General features: G+C 36.5%; 3 protein-coding genes across 5 annotated transcripts in view; 2 read left to right on the top strand and 1 right to left on the bottom strand.

Annotated features, from left to right (window-relative positions):
* Positions 1 to 9,908, top strand: part of arhgdig (Rho GDP dissociation inhibitor (GDI) gamma) — a 28,656-nt gene extending 18,748 nt beyond the window's left edge. For both annotated transcript variants that reach the window (XM_079633078.1, XM_079633077.1), the window contains exons 3-6: positions 73 to 156; positions 6,421 to 6,497; positions 7,332 to 7,395; positions 8,818 to 9,908. In XM_079633078.1, the coding sequence (XP_079489204.1) occupies positions 73 to 156; positions 6,421 to 6,497; positions 7,332 to 7,395; positions 8,818 to 9,023 (431 nt within the window). In that variant the 3' untranslated portion in view covers positions 9,024 to 9,908. The remainder of the gene's footprint in view (positions 1 to 72; positions 157 to 6,420; positions 6,498 to 7,331; positions 7,396 to 8,817) is intronic.
* A 1,021-nt stretch (positions 9,909 to 10,929) lies between these two features.
* Positions 10,930 to 13,698, top strand: eci1 (enoyl-CoA delta isomerase 1). The gene is made up of 7 exons (XM_079633097.1): positions 10,930 to 11,316; positions 11,760 to 11,882; positions 12,013 to 12,140; positions 12,226 to 12,372; positions 12,469 to 12,590; positions 13,134 to 13,312; positions 13,402 to 13,698. Exons 1-7 carry the CDS (start codon positions 11,274 to 11,276, stop codon positions 13,566 to 13,568), a joined length of 909 nt encoding a protein of 302 aa, XP_079489223.1. The 5' UTR covers positions 10,930 to 11,273; the 3' UTR covers positions 13,569 to 13,698.
* A 979-nt stretch (positions 13,699 to 14,677) lies between these two features.
* Positions 14,678 to 16,801, bottom strand: dnase1 (deoxyribonuclease I). 2 transcript variants are annotated; one of them, XM_079631494.1, is made up of 9 exons: positions 16,600 to 16,801; positions 16,303 to 16,481; positions 16,146 to 16,234; positions 15,979 to 16,065; positions 15,769 to 15,881; positions 15,339 to 15,451; positions 15,108 to 15,262; positions 14,932 to 15,025; positions 14,678 to 14,810 (listed from the first exon to the last, which is right to left on the bottom strand). In XM_079631494.1, the coding sequence occupies exons 2-9, from the start codon at positions 16,438 to 16,440 to the stop codon at positions 14,763 to 14,765; spliced, it is 837 nt and encodes a 278-aa protein (XP_079487620.1). In that variant the 5' UTR covers positions 16,441 to 16,481; positions 16,600 to 16,801; the 3' UTR covers positions 14,678 to 14,762. The 2 variants fall into 2 exon arrangements, with proteins under 2 accessions (XP_079487620.1, XP_079487621.1); XM_079631495.1 differs by having other exon boundaries at positions 16,303 to 16,441; positions 16,600 to 16,735.
* Between the last annotated feature and the right edge of the window lie 14 nt (positions 16,802 to 16,815).

The following is a 16,815-nucleotide window of genomic DNA, read 5'->3' on the forward strand; positions in this document are numbered from 1 at the left end:
ACTTATGCTTCAATAATAAATGTAGAGGAGACATTTTGCTGTTTCTCATCTGTTTTATTTATTGCATTGCAGATCCCACCATTCCTAATGTTCAGGTGACCCGGCTGACTCTGATGTGTGACCAGGCCCCTGGAGCCATCACCATGGATCTGACAGGTGAGTCTCACAAGACAAACTAGTCAACAAGTGTAAACATAATCCACTTCAAATCCACTTTAAAATGAGAGCTGTCAGCCGATGCAATATCATTTTATTTATTTAGATTAATCAGATATACTAACACTTACTGTGACAATCCCTCAAATGGGGGTTGTTTTATTTGTTTTACTGTAATTTACATTATTTTTTGTATTTTGCACAGATTATTTTGTTATATGATTAATTGTATTAAAATAATACTACATTTGATTTATATACTATTATATTATTTATATTTTCAATTAGCTTTTATTTTTAATATATATATATTTTCATCTAATATTTATATTTTATTTCAATTAAATGTATATAAGCTTTAATTCAATTAATGAAAATGATTTTTATTAGTTTTAGTTTTATTTAACGATACGATACGATTTACTTTATTGTCCCCTTAGGGAAATTTTTCTTGGGCTTCGTGTATGTTGCATTTCACACAATAAATAAATACATTGCATTATGTGTCTCACATAAACAGTCCAATAGTCCAGTTATGTGAGCAATAACAACACTGATAACCCTATTTAAAATCCAAAGCATTCAACTTATATATTTTTTGTGTGATTAGTATCGGTAGGATAATAGTTATGTGGGTTGAGGTAAGTGGGATGAATCTGTGATCTGTGGTTGTGTCCACACAAAGGCTGCTGATCAAGAGCTGGGAGGGCAGTTGCTTAGTTGACACTATTGACAGAGCCTCAGTAGCTCTGCACTGCATCCTAATGCTTCAGCTGCCCTGCCTTCAGAGGGATGATGATGTCATTCCTTACACTGCCAGCCAATGCAACACAAATCAACATACACTGCTGTATGTAGCCATGTACCTGCCCTCCATACACTAGAGGGGACTGTCAGGTCGTTTGACGGTCAGAGCAGTTTCTGCCCCCGCCTTTGCCCTCAGCCGGTTCAACAGTGTTTCTTTCTCTTTAACAACGGGAATACGGCAAAAGGTCACCTGGTTGCTAGGCGATAGGATGATTCTGGGCTGTTTAAATCAGAGATTTAAAGTAAGAAGCCCTTTTCAGATATAAAATCTGTAACATCATTCATTTACAGTGTCAAACCTATGCAGCAGCACATTTCCTCTTTTAGAACAAAACCAGAAATGACTTGCGGTTTGAGTCGGTACAGGAAGGCGTTGCCCTCTTAACACAGAGTACATTGTTGCGCTTTTGTGTGTGGACTTCCTGTTTAGCTACTTTTATTCTTAAATTACCTCGGCACTGAAATAAAAGGAACAAAACAATGTTTATTTCTTTATTGGTTGCCTGATGGCTGGTTAATGGTAATTAAAGACTTAAAATTCATGTACTATGTAACTCATAAATCTATGTTGATGTTTAGTTTAGTTAATTATTTTTCTGATTTTATGTATTTAAAAAAAGTATCTGAAAAAAAACTTGATTAAGCAGCACAGCCATTTTCAACTAAAAATAATAATAAATGTTTTTTGAGCAGCAAATCTTCATATCAGAATGATTTCTGAAGGATAATACATTTGAAAATAAATTACATTTTCAAATATATTAAAATATTAAAATAGAAAACCACAATATTACTGTTTTTTACTGTATTTATGCAGCATTGGTGAGCAAAACATGTCCTCCTTCAAAAGCATAAAAAGTCTGTCTTACCCCAAACTTTTTAATTTTATATTTTAAAAACATTTACATATACATTTAAAAACATCGTTTTTTTTGCCCTGAAATACTGTGCTGCAGCTTAAATTCATTCCAATCCATAAATATAGAGCGAACACTTCACTATACAAGAACCTGCAGATAAACAGCATAAAATATCATTCCATAGCCTGAGCTGTAAGCAGGAGCACATTAGAGATCTGTGATCAGGAACGCAGATGTGCCAGAGTCCTGCTGTGAGTGACAGCCGAGCGTGGCACCTCACTGTGGGACGTCCACTGGGATGGAACGCGCTAACCAGACTGAGTTTTTGATGGATGTGGCTGGGTCGACACGCAGTGGAGGAAAAAGACTGTAACAGTTAGTGGTGGATGAAGGTGGAGAGCAGAACCTGACTGCACTCAAGACTCGAATAGCACTCAGCGTGACAGCAGAAGTTCTGCTCTGCTGACGTTCAGATTAGAGCAGCAGGGAGCCAGACTCTTATCATGCTGCTCTTAATTGAATCCGAATAGTCCATATCCGAGCAGTTGAATATTTTGCAGTGTTCGTCGCATGCCCTCTGAGAGAGATGTGAATAAAGCACAGAAGATGCACTCTAAAAAAAAAAAAACTTACAAATATACAGTACTGTGCAAAAGTCTTAAACGGGGGACACACTTAACGACTGTAAGGCCGATTATGAATGTGATTTGATGCTTACGACTGATCATGCCCAAACGCGCCGAGTCAGAGACAGTTGCGTTCAATCTGTGTTCACAGTCTGTTAAAAATCTGCTCCAGTAGTTGGAAGTTTCAGCTAGTCGTTAAGTGTGTCCCCGGCATTAGGCACGTTCCTATTTTCACCCCCAAAAATGGTTTTAAGCCAGTTAATTGTATATTTTGCTGTAGTGTGTCAGTAGGAAATAACAGTTTACATTTCCAAAAATTAATTTAGCTATTAAGAAGAAACAGAAAAAACTGAGACAAACTAAACCCAGAAGAACTGCGCCAACGTTTCCAAGACGCTTAAAGGAACCTGTCTGCGAATGCGAATGATCGAATGCGTGTTTATTCTCAACAACTCGTAACACAACGAGTTTATTCTCAAAGTATACGTTTTTCAACTTCATTCTTGAAATTGAACGAGTTTATTCTCAACATTAACATATATTTCGAGTTTTATAATCTCAAATTAAAATGACTTTAAAAGCTTTATTATTATTACTTGGCCCTAATCCTCTTCTGTAGGAAACGTGTCTTTCAGTAAAGCGAGATTCAGTGAGTTATGTTGATGGTGATGAGGTGTCTGTGTTGAACGCTGCGGCAGTGGGAGTGAGGGTGGAACGGGCCGCTCTCATCCTCACCTCTTGCCAGATTGCAGCTCCTCCAGACTGCTAGAGCCTCCACTGGGATCTTCCTTATTATCCATCTCCATCTTTGCTCTCTCATTGCTGTGTGGGAGTCATGCAAACGACATACCAGCTACAACAACTTCAGCAAACCAACCAAGTCCTTCTGAATCTTCAAGCGCAGGGAAGGAAAGAACACGCATCTACACACACACACGCATACATATGTGTTTGTATGTGTCCGTGTCTTCGTTGTTGGGACCAAATGTCAATTCCCGTAAGGATAGTAAAACCTGAATGTTTTTTGTTTTGAAAATGTAAAAATAATACAGAAAGTTTTCTGTGATGGGTAGGGTTAGGGGATAAAATATAGTTTGTAAAGTATAAAAATCATTATGTCTATGAAATGTCCCTGGCCCGGCGCCATAAGGGGGCATCGACCCCTAGGATCGGATTTGTGCCCTCTCCCCCCTGGACTGCGATGGCCCCCTCAAGAATTATAATGTCCCCCAGGTCATGCGTCCTGGCTCTGAAAAATCCACATTAATCATGGAAACCCAACTTGTTTGTGTGTACACTACCAAACAAAGGTCTTTGGTTAGGATGTTTTTTTTTTTGTAGTCAAAAGTTTTTCGTAGGTACTGTCATTTGATAGTATTGTGGTTTCTACAAAAATATTAAGCAGCACAACTGTTTTCAACATGAATAATAATAAGAAATGTTTCTAAACAGCGAGTCAGTATATCAGAATGATTTCTGAAGGATCATGTGACACTGAAGACTGGAGTAATGATGCTGAAAATTCAGCTTTACTATCACAGGAATAAATTACATTTCAAAATATATTTGCATAGAAAACAGTTATTTTAAATTGTAATAATGTTTCACGATATTACTGTTTTACTGTATTTTTAGATTTAAAAAAATGCAGTCTTGTTGAGCATAAGAAATGTATTTCAAAAAGATTTTAAAAAATACTGACCGCAAACTTTTGACCAGTAGTGTAAATGTGTGTATATGTAATGTGTGCGGACAATCTAATTTGCATGTAATTGGAGCTAATCAGCATTTCATAAGGAGATCACACACCCCACGTTTTAACTCTCACTGTCGCGGACATGGACTAATCCTCTTGTCCAATCAGGATTATGTTATTACAGTGATTATCAGCGCTAGATTTAGTCAATTACAGATAAGGGATTTTCATCTTTGTGATGTTGAAGAGGTTTTGAGAGGGTTTGATGCCACTTCTGTTATATTAACATTGACATCACACGTCAGCACATGCAGAGAATCCACTTCAAGATGGAGAATCTGCAAGCCGAGGTCCAGTTCCACTAAATGATAAAGCCTCTATAGTCTAAAAATAGTATTAATGTTAAGGACACTAATAAACACAGTCTGGCATTTGGCATCACGTGAATGGGCCACAAATCATCATTAATGTTGTTCATTGTATCAATCTCGATTTCTCCTTCCTCCCTGGTCTCGTTCAGTATCCATTACAAAGCACTTAGGGCAGATTCAAGGGATAAATTGATAACGCAGCAGTTGCACTTTTGTAAGGAGGCTCTTTGCTTTGAACTCAGTTAAACTACAGCAAAATGTGACCTGCAACATAAAAGGCTCGCATTTAAAATGATGATATGGATTTCTGTTATATTTCTTTAAAAATGTGATTATAACCAGTGTTGGGGAAAGTTAGTTTTAAAAGTAATTTTAACATTACAATATTGCGTTACTCCCTGAAACGTAACTAGTTGCATTCTGTTACTTTTATGAAGAGTAATGTGTTGCATTCTATTGTTACTTTTTCTCATCTGGGCTGGGCTTGCTTGTATATTTTTTTTAATGACCAAAAAAGTTATATTTTGGCAAATGTAAAGGCCCTTAAAATGTATACGTTTACCGCTGATGAAATCTACGCATGTACAGTAGAGGGTGCAGCTCAAACAAACCTTTCGGCTGTGCTGCCATTCTGAATTGCAAAAAATAATGCTTTCTCCTGATTTCATTCAACAAGGAGAGGTGTCAGACTATAAATGGGAAAACTACGGTGGCCGAGAGAGCTCAATGCGCTGCAACTGAAGAACACTTGCAAATAGAAAAACACCCGCAAATTAATAAAACATTTTCATCAGTTTCACAACACGTGTGCTCCAAATACTCACAACACAACCAAATACAGAAACACGCTGCAAATAGCACAGACCACAACAGAAATGTTTCCAGTAGAGGTCAATAAGTGACAAACCCGGCTAGGACATGCTTATAGCTCAAAGTCTTTTATATCGTTTTTGCAAAACATACAGAGATGACATGTTTATGACATATAACTTTCTATACAATATACAAAATGTATTAACAATATGTTCAATGTCATCAGAATACAAATGAGAAGAGTTAATGAGCTGAAAAAAAGAGAGAGAAAAAGAACATGAGGGAAAGATATTAATCTATACATCAGTTACATTGTACAAATTGTATTATGTTATGTTTAAATAAGTTTCATAAGAAATGTTAGGTAATGCAGGTTTCAAAGATGAGAAGGCAAGTTTTAAAGTTGAGACACTCACACAGATATATAACGCATATTTTAAAAACTTTTTTGTATAAAATGTATATTTATTTGCAACAGTTATGTTAACAGCAATAATAAGATATTTCTGGTAATTACAGCTATTCAGCTGATGGACACTGCACTGTCACGGGAACATCCCATGTGAAAATAATGAGGAAATTACGATGTCTTTCGTTGCTCCCTTCAACAAGTTCCAAACGGCTACATAATGTCACACAAGCGCTCACTCCAAAGTCCCCACTTCAAGGGCTCTGCCCTTCAAAGTGAGTAGGACATAGGGATGTGCAATAAGCACGTCACAGCCGGGTTCTCACTTTTTGGGGTCCCCTGGAAACATTTCCGTTGTGGTCTGTGCTATTTGCAGCGCATTTCTGTATTTGGTTGTGTTGTGAGTATTTGGAGCACACGTGTTGTGAAACTGATGAAGATGTTTTATTAATTTGCGGGTGTTTTTCTTTTTGCATGCGTTCTCTTCAGTTGCAGTGCGTTGAGCTCTCTCGGCCACCGTAGAAAACAAAGTCATGGCGTTACTTATTTGAAAAAATAAAAAAGTTACTTGGAAAAAGTCAACTGATTGCATAACTCTCGTTACCCCACAACACTGATTATAACAATGCACAATTCCTCCTAATTTCACTCTGGCTGATGTTTTTTTTGTTTTTTTGCACAGGTGACCTTGATGTTTTGAAGAAGAAGAACTTCACCATGAAGGAGGGAGTGGACTACAGGGTGAAAATCCACTTTAAGGTAAAAATCAAATAGATTTTGAAGAATAAAAATGGAATAAAACAGTCAGCAGTAGTGGTTAATCTTTTATACTGTGGCCTAAGAATACTGTTTGTGTAATTTTTTTTTTAACCTAAAAATCTGTTATTCTGAGGTATTGTAAAAAATAAGGCTAATTTTACAATATTGTTTCAATGCCCTTGAAAGTTGAACCCAAGCTTCTGCAGCCTCAGAGCATGTAGATAAGAAATGCAAGGTCAGAAGTGGATAGATTGTTCATTTCCTGTCTTGATCAGGCCAGCACTATGAAGAACATTCAGAAATACACACAGACATTCTTTCCCAGGCTAAAAGTTTCTAAAAATAACGCACTTAAAATATTTGTAAACAGTTCGGGGTACAATGTAAGCAGAAAGTGGGTTTGTGTATTTTTTTTTGCTTCGCAATATGGGGGATGTTGAAATGTTTTTGTTTTGTTACACTTTTCTCAAGAAATTTTAATTAAATGTGCCATCTAGAATCACTGTGAGTCATATCAGATCATGTTCCCGCAAAATACCGTTCTTCCCAAAATCCCTTTGTATCCAACAATATCCTTCTATCCCATGATTAATCAGGAAAGTAGTGTCTGATTTAGCTTGATACAGAAGATGCTGTAAAATATAGCATTATAGTTCATGTCTAAATACACTAAATAGACAGTGACTTAATAATTTCAGTGCAAATTCCAGGTATTCCCTGAAGTGAATTCCTAAATGTTCCAGGATCTAACAGGACCTCTGCTGGTGACTGTGAGAATGAAAATGATATGTTAAATTAATATTTATTCTAATTCATCCCATCTGTTCCCATTAGGTCAACAGGGACATTGTGTCTGGACTGAAATATGTGCATTTGACCTACAGAAAAGGACTCCGAGGTAAGAGCATCTGTATTCATGAATTTAAATGTTCGCCTTGCTTGGTGCTGGGAATGTGTTTGAGTCGAGGGTGTATGGATCTCTTTAAACACACATGTACTGCTTTAAGAGGCGTGATCTAAATAAACATCGTACAATCCCATTTTAAAGTACTATCCGATAAACACATTTCACTTATATTTATATATGTTATGTTTTTGGCAAAATCTTGAGATGATTTAGTCCAACAATACTCAGATTATCTGTGATAACTCCACTTTGAGTTGATCTGATATTATATAAACAGGAAACTATCGATGATGTGTCAATCAGTGTTAATGTTTGTTAACAAAGCATTTATAGATTTGTCAACAATAAAGAAAACTGTGTCCTGACAATTATTAAAAGTTTTGAATTAAAAAACAAAGTTTTGGATTAAATATGACAAGAAAAAATAACGGTACAAAATATGAATAATATCAGTCATTCAATAATCTCGATGATTGACCCGGTGTGACAATTCAATTAAATGTATTAATTCAAATATAACAATGGAATATATATATTTTTTATTAATAGGCATATTTAAAACAGTTTATTTAATTCATGTTTAAAAAGTAGTAATAATAATAAAATAATAATAAAAATTCTACATTTTTAAAAAACAATTAAATATATTGACAAAAGTTGATATGCTTTTTTTTGCGTCTTTTTGCCAAATGCTTTTCTCTATCCATTTGTCTGTCTGGTTAAATGCCATTGGCCAGTTTACTTGTGGGGGAAACCAATCAATCAGCTTTCAATCAATCAGTGTGGACGAATCATGCTTGTGTCGAAGACTCAGGATCTATTGAAGAGAACTTGTGCGATGCAGAAACTTTAGAAAGCTAAAACAGATTTATTTTTGATATATTAATCTCACTGTTTGAAGCGCCTGTAATAGGAAATCAACGTGTGCTGTCATGAATAATTAAGCTAGGCGTCTTCTCATAGGATAAGGACACGCAGTCTCATGAATAACTCATGAATTCTGAGAAACTAGTCAAAAGTCAAAAACAGGTTAGAAAGTCGCAATTACCTTTTTTTATTGCAATGTTATATCTCACAATTTTGAGAAAAAAGTCAGAATTGCACGTTATAAATTTGGAATTGTGAGAAATACATCGTCTTTTTCCTTATTAGAGATAAACTTGCAATTGCGAGTTATAAAGTCAGAATTGCGAGATTAAAATTATGAGAAAACCGTCAGAATTGTGCGATAAAAAGTCGTAATTACCTTTTTTTATTTTTTTATTCCATGGCGGAAACAAGCTTCCATAATATGTGGCTCTCAAAATTGATGTGAGATGGACTGTCATGCTATTTTGGAATTCAATTTCAAATGAATGAATATGACACAAAATGTTTACTAAATTGAAAAGATATTTTCATTTTTACCTGTAGTGGATAAGGCAGTGTACATGGTGGGCAGCTACGGTCCGAGAGCCGAGGAGCATGAGTTTATGACCCCGGTGGAGGAGGCTCCGAAGGGTATGATCGTTCGGGGAAGCTACCACATCAAATCCTACTTCACAGATGACGACAAGACAGACCATCTGTCGTGGGAGTGGAACCTGCATATCAAAAAAGACTGGGACAATGCAGAGTAAAGAGGTTCTTCCTCTGTCTCTGTCTCTCTCTCTCCCAGATGCATAGCAAAATACCCAATTTATGACTAATGTTTAAAACAGAGGACTAGGCTAGGTAGATATGCAGCTGGAGTTGACTTTGCAAATGGTTAAATAACAATTAGTCGTATAACAAAAACCTTAAAATAATGAAGACATTCTTGCATATTAAGTGTAATCAACGGTGAGGACAAACAGTGACTGGCAGGGTATTCGAGGCGACTTAGTACTTTGTAATAGATATAACAACGGTATAATCAACAAATGAAATTTCTCATGCCTGTACTCTCAGGTTAGTGTAAACTGTAAATGTAAATATTACAATGTCTGTATTCTTGCAATGCAATTAGAGTTCTTTACAGAGCCCATGACCAGATCAGTGCATGCTTGGATGTGAAGCCATCGTGTCTGCTATGGCTAATGTCTTGTATTATTGATGATGATGTAATCAGCCTGCTGTTAACTGATAAATACATGTGTAGGAAGTGGTTTGTACTAAGTGTTGCTTGTCCAAAAGGTATTTTTGAGCATTAACCCCCTGCAAAAAAGATCAACTTAGACTAGTATGAAGTTGTTCGCCAGCAATACTTAGCTGGTCAAACAGCATTTCTGGTGAAGCTGGTTCACTTGTCTTACTGGTTAGTCTAGTTAAGAAGCCCGATTGGCTCACCAGGCTGAACATTTGCCGGTCTTTTCAGCTGGGAACCCACCATCACTGGAGCCCATAGTCAAGCACCCTCCTCATTCCCTGTAATGGTTCAAAATCTGTGTCCAGGTGTCTGTAACCGTCCTCCATCTAGCTTTGATATTAGATTGTCTATGATTTTTTTTTGTGTTGACATTCCAAAATAAATACATTTTATTGTTTATATGCCTGCTGATACTGTTACCTTACACTTCCATCTACATCTCTGATGTTATTATCTGACATGTGCATTATCTTGATTTCTCTTGAACAATTATCTACGGCGCTATCATATTCCGATATATCGCAGAATATTCAGAAATACTCTGCGGAAATGATCAGAATAAGATTTCTTGAAGAAAGGTAACAAATGCCACAGGAAATGTATAACTTGCATGTGCATTATGTAATTCCTTTATGAAGGAGACAAATGCTAAATCATCATTAACTGTGAGCTAGTTAGCAATAGGAAGACATAAATAAGAGAGCGCAGAAAAGATAAAGTAAAAAAAGTTTTTTTTGTGAATTGTCATTTTTGATAACTGACTACAGTCAAAATATGATAAGATGTATTTGATCAAATAGAAATCCTCAACATTTTTTCAAATATACGCACATGATTTGTATTTTCTCAAATTCATATTGTGACTGATAATGCTATTGTCCTCACAATTAGATGTTATCTTTAGTCTACTTGTAGTCTGTATTGCATGATGCTCCATTTTTTAAAACATGTTAATTAGGGGGTTCATTGTGATGTAATGTCAGCTGCAGTAAGATGTAATGTAAGATTTAGTCAGGGCATTTTTTTCAGCTGACTGATTCGTTTGCTAAAAATAGATTATATTGCTTCTGAATTGTCATACCTTTTCATCTTGTGGTTTTTAATAAAGTTTGGCTTGTCCTTATTTGTAATCTTGTTTCAAATGTTTTAGTTTAATTAATGTACTGGTATGATTAGGCATCAATTTATCAAATGAACAACACGCGCGTGTAGCAGTAATGGCTGACAATGAACAGTTGCTGCAAAGAAACTGAAATAAAAATGAACAAATTACGAGGAAAAAGTCATTTTGTTCACTAACAAACTCTCAGAAGAGAAAGACGCATCTCTCACTTGAGTCTGCAACAACATGTACCGCCTTCCAAAATTGACCAATCATAGTAAAGTACATCAAGTACGTCTTTGCTGATTGGCGCTCTGCTGCTCACCAGCCACACATACTGTCTGCACGTCGCAGTGTTGCCATGTCCGTAAGCGTCTTTCAACTTGTTTTTCATGAAGTCGCTACTCGCTAACAAATGGCCCCGGCCCGTTGTAGGTTGCTGTAAAAATATTGAGTTTTTTTAAATCGATAAACTTATTAAAAATAAAATGTATTTACAGAAAGATGCAAAGGTGTTATTTGGGGGAAAGTTACTTATTTTGAGTGTTTATCAGTAACGTTAACGTTACAGCTTACCGGTTTTTCAAGCGAGATCTGGCAACACGTGTACGCAAACGGTGAAGTTTTTAGCAATTTAGCATTATCTCCTCAGCTGGCGAGATGTCATCTGTATTAAGACATTGTACCAAATTCAGCCCCTCTGGTATGTGTGTGTTTTGCCTCATCTGAAACGTTTGCTGTTTTCTATTGTGCAGTGACCACTGACCATGTTTTATTCTGAATTAAATATGCAGTTAGCAAAGCATTAAGGAATTAGGACGAAGGTCAGCGGACCACAAAAGAGTTGTGAACGCCTTCTTATAGTTTTCATGTAACGTTAATAGTGATTGAATTTATCTATATGGTTTAGAAAGCAGAACATATAATGATACATATGTCAGTTGTTGTTTTGGTGTTAACTTTTTACTTTTCACAACTTTAATAAGGGCACAGCTTATTCACACTGGGGAAATATAACACTGCTCGCGTAAGTTATAGTACAATGCGTGTTTATAGAGGTGTAACCAATAGTCAAAGAAATGCACTGCGAAAATACCTTGACATTTAGTTTTACATAATATAAAATATTAGATATATCTCTTGCAGGGTTTGTATCACTGCTGTCTGGAAACTGTAGGCATGGGAGAACCTGTGCTCTGCAATACTTTGTATCTTCAAATAAATATTCATCGTCCTCAAAAATTAAAGTGGATCTGGATAGTAGTAATGGTAAGAATCTTTATACATAATTTGCATTAATAATTGGTTTACTGTATTGCAACTACACATGTATCATGTGTGGCTGAAAGTCATTACCAGAAAATCTTATTCCTGTTATACCAATTTAATATTCTCACAGGTGTTGCTATAATGCAGTTCCAAAGTCCTCCGGTCAACAGTCTCAGTCTTGACTTTTTGACTGAGTTTGCTATTAATTTAGAAAAACTTGAACTGGACAGAGGCTGCAGAGGTGTGATCATAACATCTGTAAGTCATCAGAAACATCTGCTAGTGGAATCCAGTTTGTTTTATATGTCTGTTCATTTCATTGACAGTGCTGTTTTTGTTATAGGCCCAGCCGAAGGTGTTTTCTGCAGGCCTAGATATTTTGGAAATGTATCAGAAGAGCCCAGAGCACTGCGCAGAATTTTGGAAGGCTGTACAGGATGCGTGGCTTAAGCTTTATGGGTCCACCAAGGTCACGATCGCTGCAATCAATGTGAGTGCCACTTTCTGATACCTGGCTTGTTTTGGTAAAGTATTCATATATGGTCAAATTGTTAGCTGTTGAATAAATTAATTGTTCTGTTTTTAGGGCTCCAGTCCTGCAGGTGGCTGTTTGTTGGCTTTGTGTTGTGACTACAGGATCATGGCCAATAACCCTCGCTATAACATTGGTCTCAATGAAACACAACTTGGTATAGTTGCACCTTTTTGGTAAGTGCTATTGCTGTGAATTTCACAATTTGTGGACTTTGGCATCACTATATAGTAGCTACATTTGCCCAAATAAACTTTGGATTGATGGCTCCATCAGATTGAAAAGCCTTCATGTAAACACCTCAATCGAAACGATTGAGATTGTTCCACATGAATTTGGATCGGATTGAAGGGGAAAATAAATTATCTGATCAATAGGGAAAAAAAATACACATGTAAATGCTTGAATCCAACTATAATCTGTCATATTAAAAAATATCACTGTACCGTGATGCGTATATTTACATGAGCCCTTTTATAATAAGATCTGTTTAGATGCGTTTGACTTCTTACGAATGTGCATGTGTTTATGTATAAAAAGCTTTTCTGACATATTTGTCAGCTTTCCTTTAGGCGTGTCATCAAGAAAAATGACAGTTATTCTCACGATAGCTCTGTAATCTGAAATCGGATTGGATTCATTCAAAGTGACTAAAATGAGTGCCTGTAAAATGCCTACTGTAAAACAGGATGGTACTAAATTGAGATTTTGTAAACCAGGTTTAAGGACACCATGGCAAACGTTGTGGGCCATAGAGAAACCGAGAAGGGTCTTCAGCTCGGTTTACTGTACAATACTCCTGAAGCCCTGAAGGTCGGTCTGGTGGATGAGCTTGTTCCTGAAGATAAAGTTCTCAGCGCAGCTACTGAGACCATGACTAAATGGTTGGCCATCCCAGGTAAATAGCAATAGTTTGCTCCCAAATATAATATTTCTGCCTGGTATTGTTAGTACATTTTGTTCATGTACACTGTTTTTTGCGCACAGATCATGCCCGTCAGATAAGTAAGTCTATGATGAGAAAGCCCACCATAGACAAACTTCTTGCGAACAGAGATGCCGACACCACAAACTTCGTCAGTTTCATCACCAAAGACTCCATCCAGAAATCTCTTGGGATGTACATGGAGATGCTGAAGAAGAAGAGGTCTTGAGGACTTGAACACGTGCCTGTTGTTGACATTGTCTTTATGTAGCACATCAGTGTCACTGTATATCACATTGTCCTCTCTTTTGTTACTAGAGGATAAATTTGTTTGTAAATAAAATCTTATAAAACTAAAATCGTCTCATTAGCATGTGGGTTGACACCATAGTCTGTAAAAAAAATAGGGTTGACACATAACTTGTCTATTTAACTTTTTTTTAAATTCAACATCAAGGTTTTAGATTAAAGTTTTGCATATGTGTATATGTCAGGTCAAGTAACAGGTTACCTTTTATTTTAAAGTTTGCATGAAGTGGAAGTTGCGATAGTCTTTTCTTCCCTATTTTGACGTATATATCCGTTTGAAATGGCTTCTTGATTGAGGAAAAAAATGTAGGGCTGGACTTGTTTTTGTCCAATAGGATTTGATTGGATGGCTGTGGTTTACTATTGCTGTGATGTCATGTGAGTGACAGGTTGTCCTGTCCTCACACCAGTAACAGGTCTTCAGTGAGAAGAGATGTCGTTGCAAGTGAGAGAAGTTATTTTGATTACATTTTTACAAATGCACATACATAAAAAAAAAACTATGCTCACAAATAAAACGTTAATGGTAACACTTTACAATAAGGTTCGTTAGTTAATGTATTAACTAACATTAACTAACCATTATCAATACATTTGTTCATCTTTGTTAGTTAATAGAAATACAGCTGTTCATTGTTTGTTCATGTTAGTTCACAGTGCATGAACGTTAACAAGATTTTAATAAAGTATTAGTAAATGTTGAAATTAACATTAACAAAGATTAATAAATGCTGTATAAGTGCAGTTCATTATTAGTTCATGTTAACTAATGTAGTTAACTAACGGACCTTGTTGTAAAGTGTTACCACGTTAATAATAAACACTCCAATATTCCATAAAAAATTAAGAATGGCCCATTTTGATTTCATGATGTATTTCTCTTTTTTGAATGAATTTTTTATAAATTTTTGCCTTCACTAGTTCATTTTAAAAGGTTTGTTTTTTAAAAATAGTCATAATTTATAAAGCTGCTTCTTCACATTCACCTATGCATTTCTTATAGCTATAGAATGATATTGGACACACATTCGTTGAAACAAATGATTTCTTTTTATTCTCACCAAGTGTTACACGCAGTGTGTATCTGCTGTGAGGGAATAACCTTGATTTTTTTTCACATGAGCTTGACCTCAACTGGAAAGTGATCGCTCACTGCCAGGCCCTGTGAGAGAGACATGAGCACTTCAGACAGATACACTCAGGTCTCTAGAGATCCTTGGGTTTAATGTTAAAACTGTTGTGCTGCTTAACAATAATCCCAATGGGGCAAAACCTGTCCTCACCCAGCTCTGGCTCAATCCATGGGCTTCCATGAAGTCAAAGACCTGTGCTGATCCAGGGGACACTCCTTTCATCATGTCAGAGGTGGCCACAATCCTTTTAAATCAAGCATATCATGAGTCATTACATACCATAAGTTTATCTGATCCAGCTAGATAGCTTGTGAAGTTTTCCCTACCTGTCATAAGGGCAGTTTGTGTGTGTGACGGTTGTGTCCACACTGTCAGGGATGAGCCAGGTGTAGCTTTGGTCAGTGCGGAGTCGTATTTTTGACCAATTCGAATTTGAAACGTAGCTACACCCAGCATTGAAGTCTCCCAAAAGCATGATGTTCTGAAATGAAATATGACAAGTCACAAATTCCCTAAATCATCCTGTATTAGCATAGTTCTCATTATAGTATAGTTACATTTGTGTTCAAACGTTGTCTTGTATCCAAGACGACATCATGCAGAGCATCAATTTCCTGCACAGCGACTTCTGGAGATGTATGCTGGGGAATGAGGGCAAAGTCTCGGACAGCTATGGAAAATACAGCCTCGTTAGGGCTCAGTATTCAAAACATTTTCTGTTTTTGTTTTGTTTCATTATTACGTCATTTTCTTATTGACCCCAAATTTTTGAATAGGAGTTTATATTCAGCTATAAGTATGGTCATTCAGGATCTGGAAATCACATTCCCTTCATTTTCATTGTGGCCTTTAGAACGGCTCTTAACCTCAGAGGAACTGTCTCTGAATTTAGTGTACCATCAATTTCTTTGGATGAAAAGCTTTTGCTAAACAGTGCGTTTCAACTGTATTACTGGTAACATTTTGACAATGAACTGGGACTGCCACCTGTATTAGAGGAGAACATCACAACAAATGGTTCTCTGTTGAAAGTATCAGTTCCACAGGATTCACATCCATCATCATACTGGAAGCTGTTTGAAACCGACACCGTCTGACGCCTGATGAGAACATACTTGTAATTATTCATTTGATATGAACCACAGCAGGTACACATATTAGTATACAGTCTTACATGATATGTGAGCTACATGTTACCTGTAAATAAAGAGATATCTCTCTTTGTAAGTGCTCCTACCCAGGGGCTCACTTACAATGTGAAGATACTCATTTGGAGAGGAACCTCTGATTATGAAAATAATATTTTATTAATTTTTTATACAAAAAAATACTGTAACTTATAGACATTAAGTTACACAACTTACCCATTTACACTTTCCATCAGTTTTTTAGTTGCAGAGAGATCATTGTCTCTCACCTCTTGGATGAGTACAATGTCATAGCGGCGAACTACCTAACAAACACAATATTAAGGTTACCAAACAAGAAGCATGATATGGATATTATATGGGTGTCACTCACTTTCGTAACGATGTCAAGCAGAGTGGCATTGGATGCTTTTGAGTCCCCGAAAGATTTGATGTTAAATGCTCCGATCAGAAACGAGTTTCCAATGTGGATGGATACCAGGAGCAGACTTAAAGTGGTACTAATCTTCATCCTGTATTTCGAGATGAAGATGAAAACATGCGTATATTTCCCTGGGAAATATCATGCATTAGACAGTAGTTAATCATCTGAGACAGATTAGCACAAGTAAAAATAAATCAGTAAGATTATATTTTGAGACAACTATTCCATGCAATAAAATAGCTTTACCTGCTGCTGATTTCTGCTGTCACTTGTGCCGTGAGAACGGGGAGAAAGCCTTTTTGCACCACCAAGGAGCCTTTGTATATCTACCTCAGCAAGTCCCTCTCTCTGGGAAAATAAAGTGGTATCATATTCTAGAGAGATTTATTTTCCACTGTGTAAAGACAGCAACCTGCTCACGCTCTCCCTGGGAAATAAACAGATGGGTGATAAGACAAAGTC

Source organism: Phoxinus phoxinus, assembly GCF_949152265.1.
Source record: "Phoxinus phoxinus genome assembly, chromosome: 1".
NCBI lineage: Eukaryota > Metazoa > Chordata > Actinopteri > Cypriniformes > Leuciscidae > Phoxinus > Phoxinus phoxinus.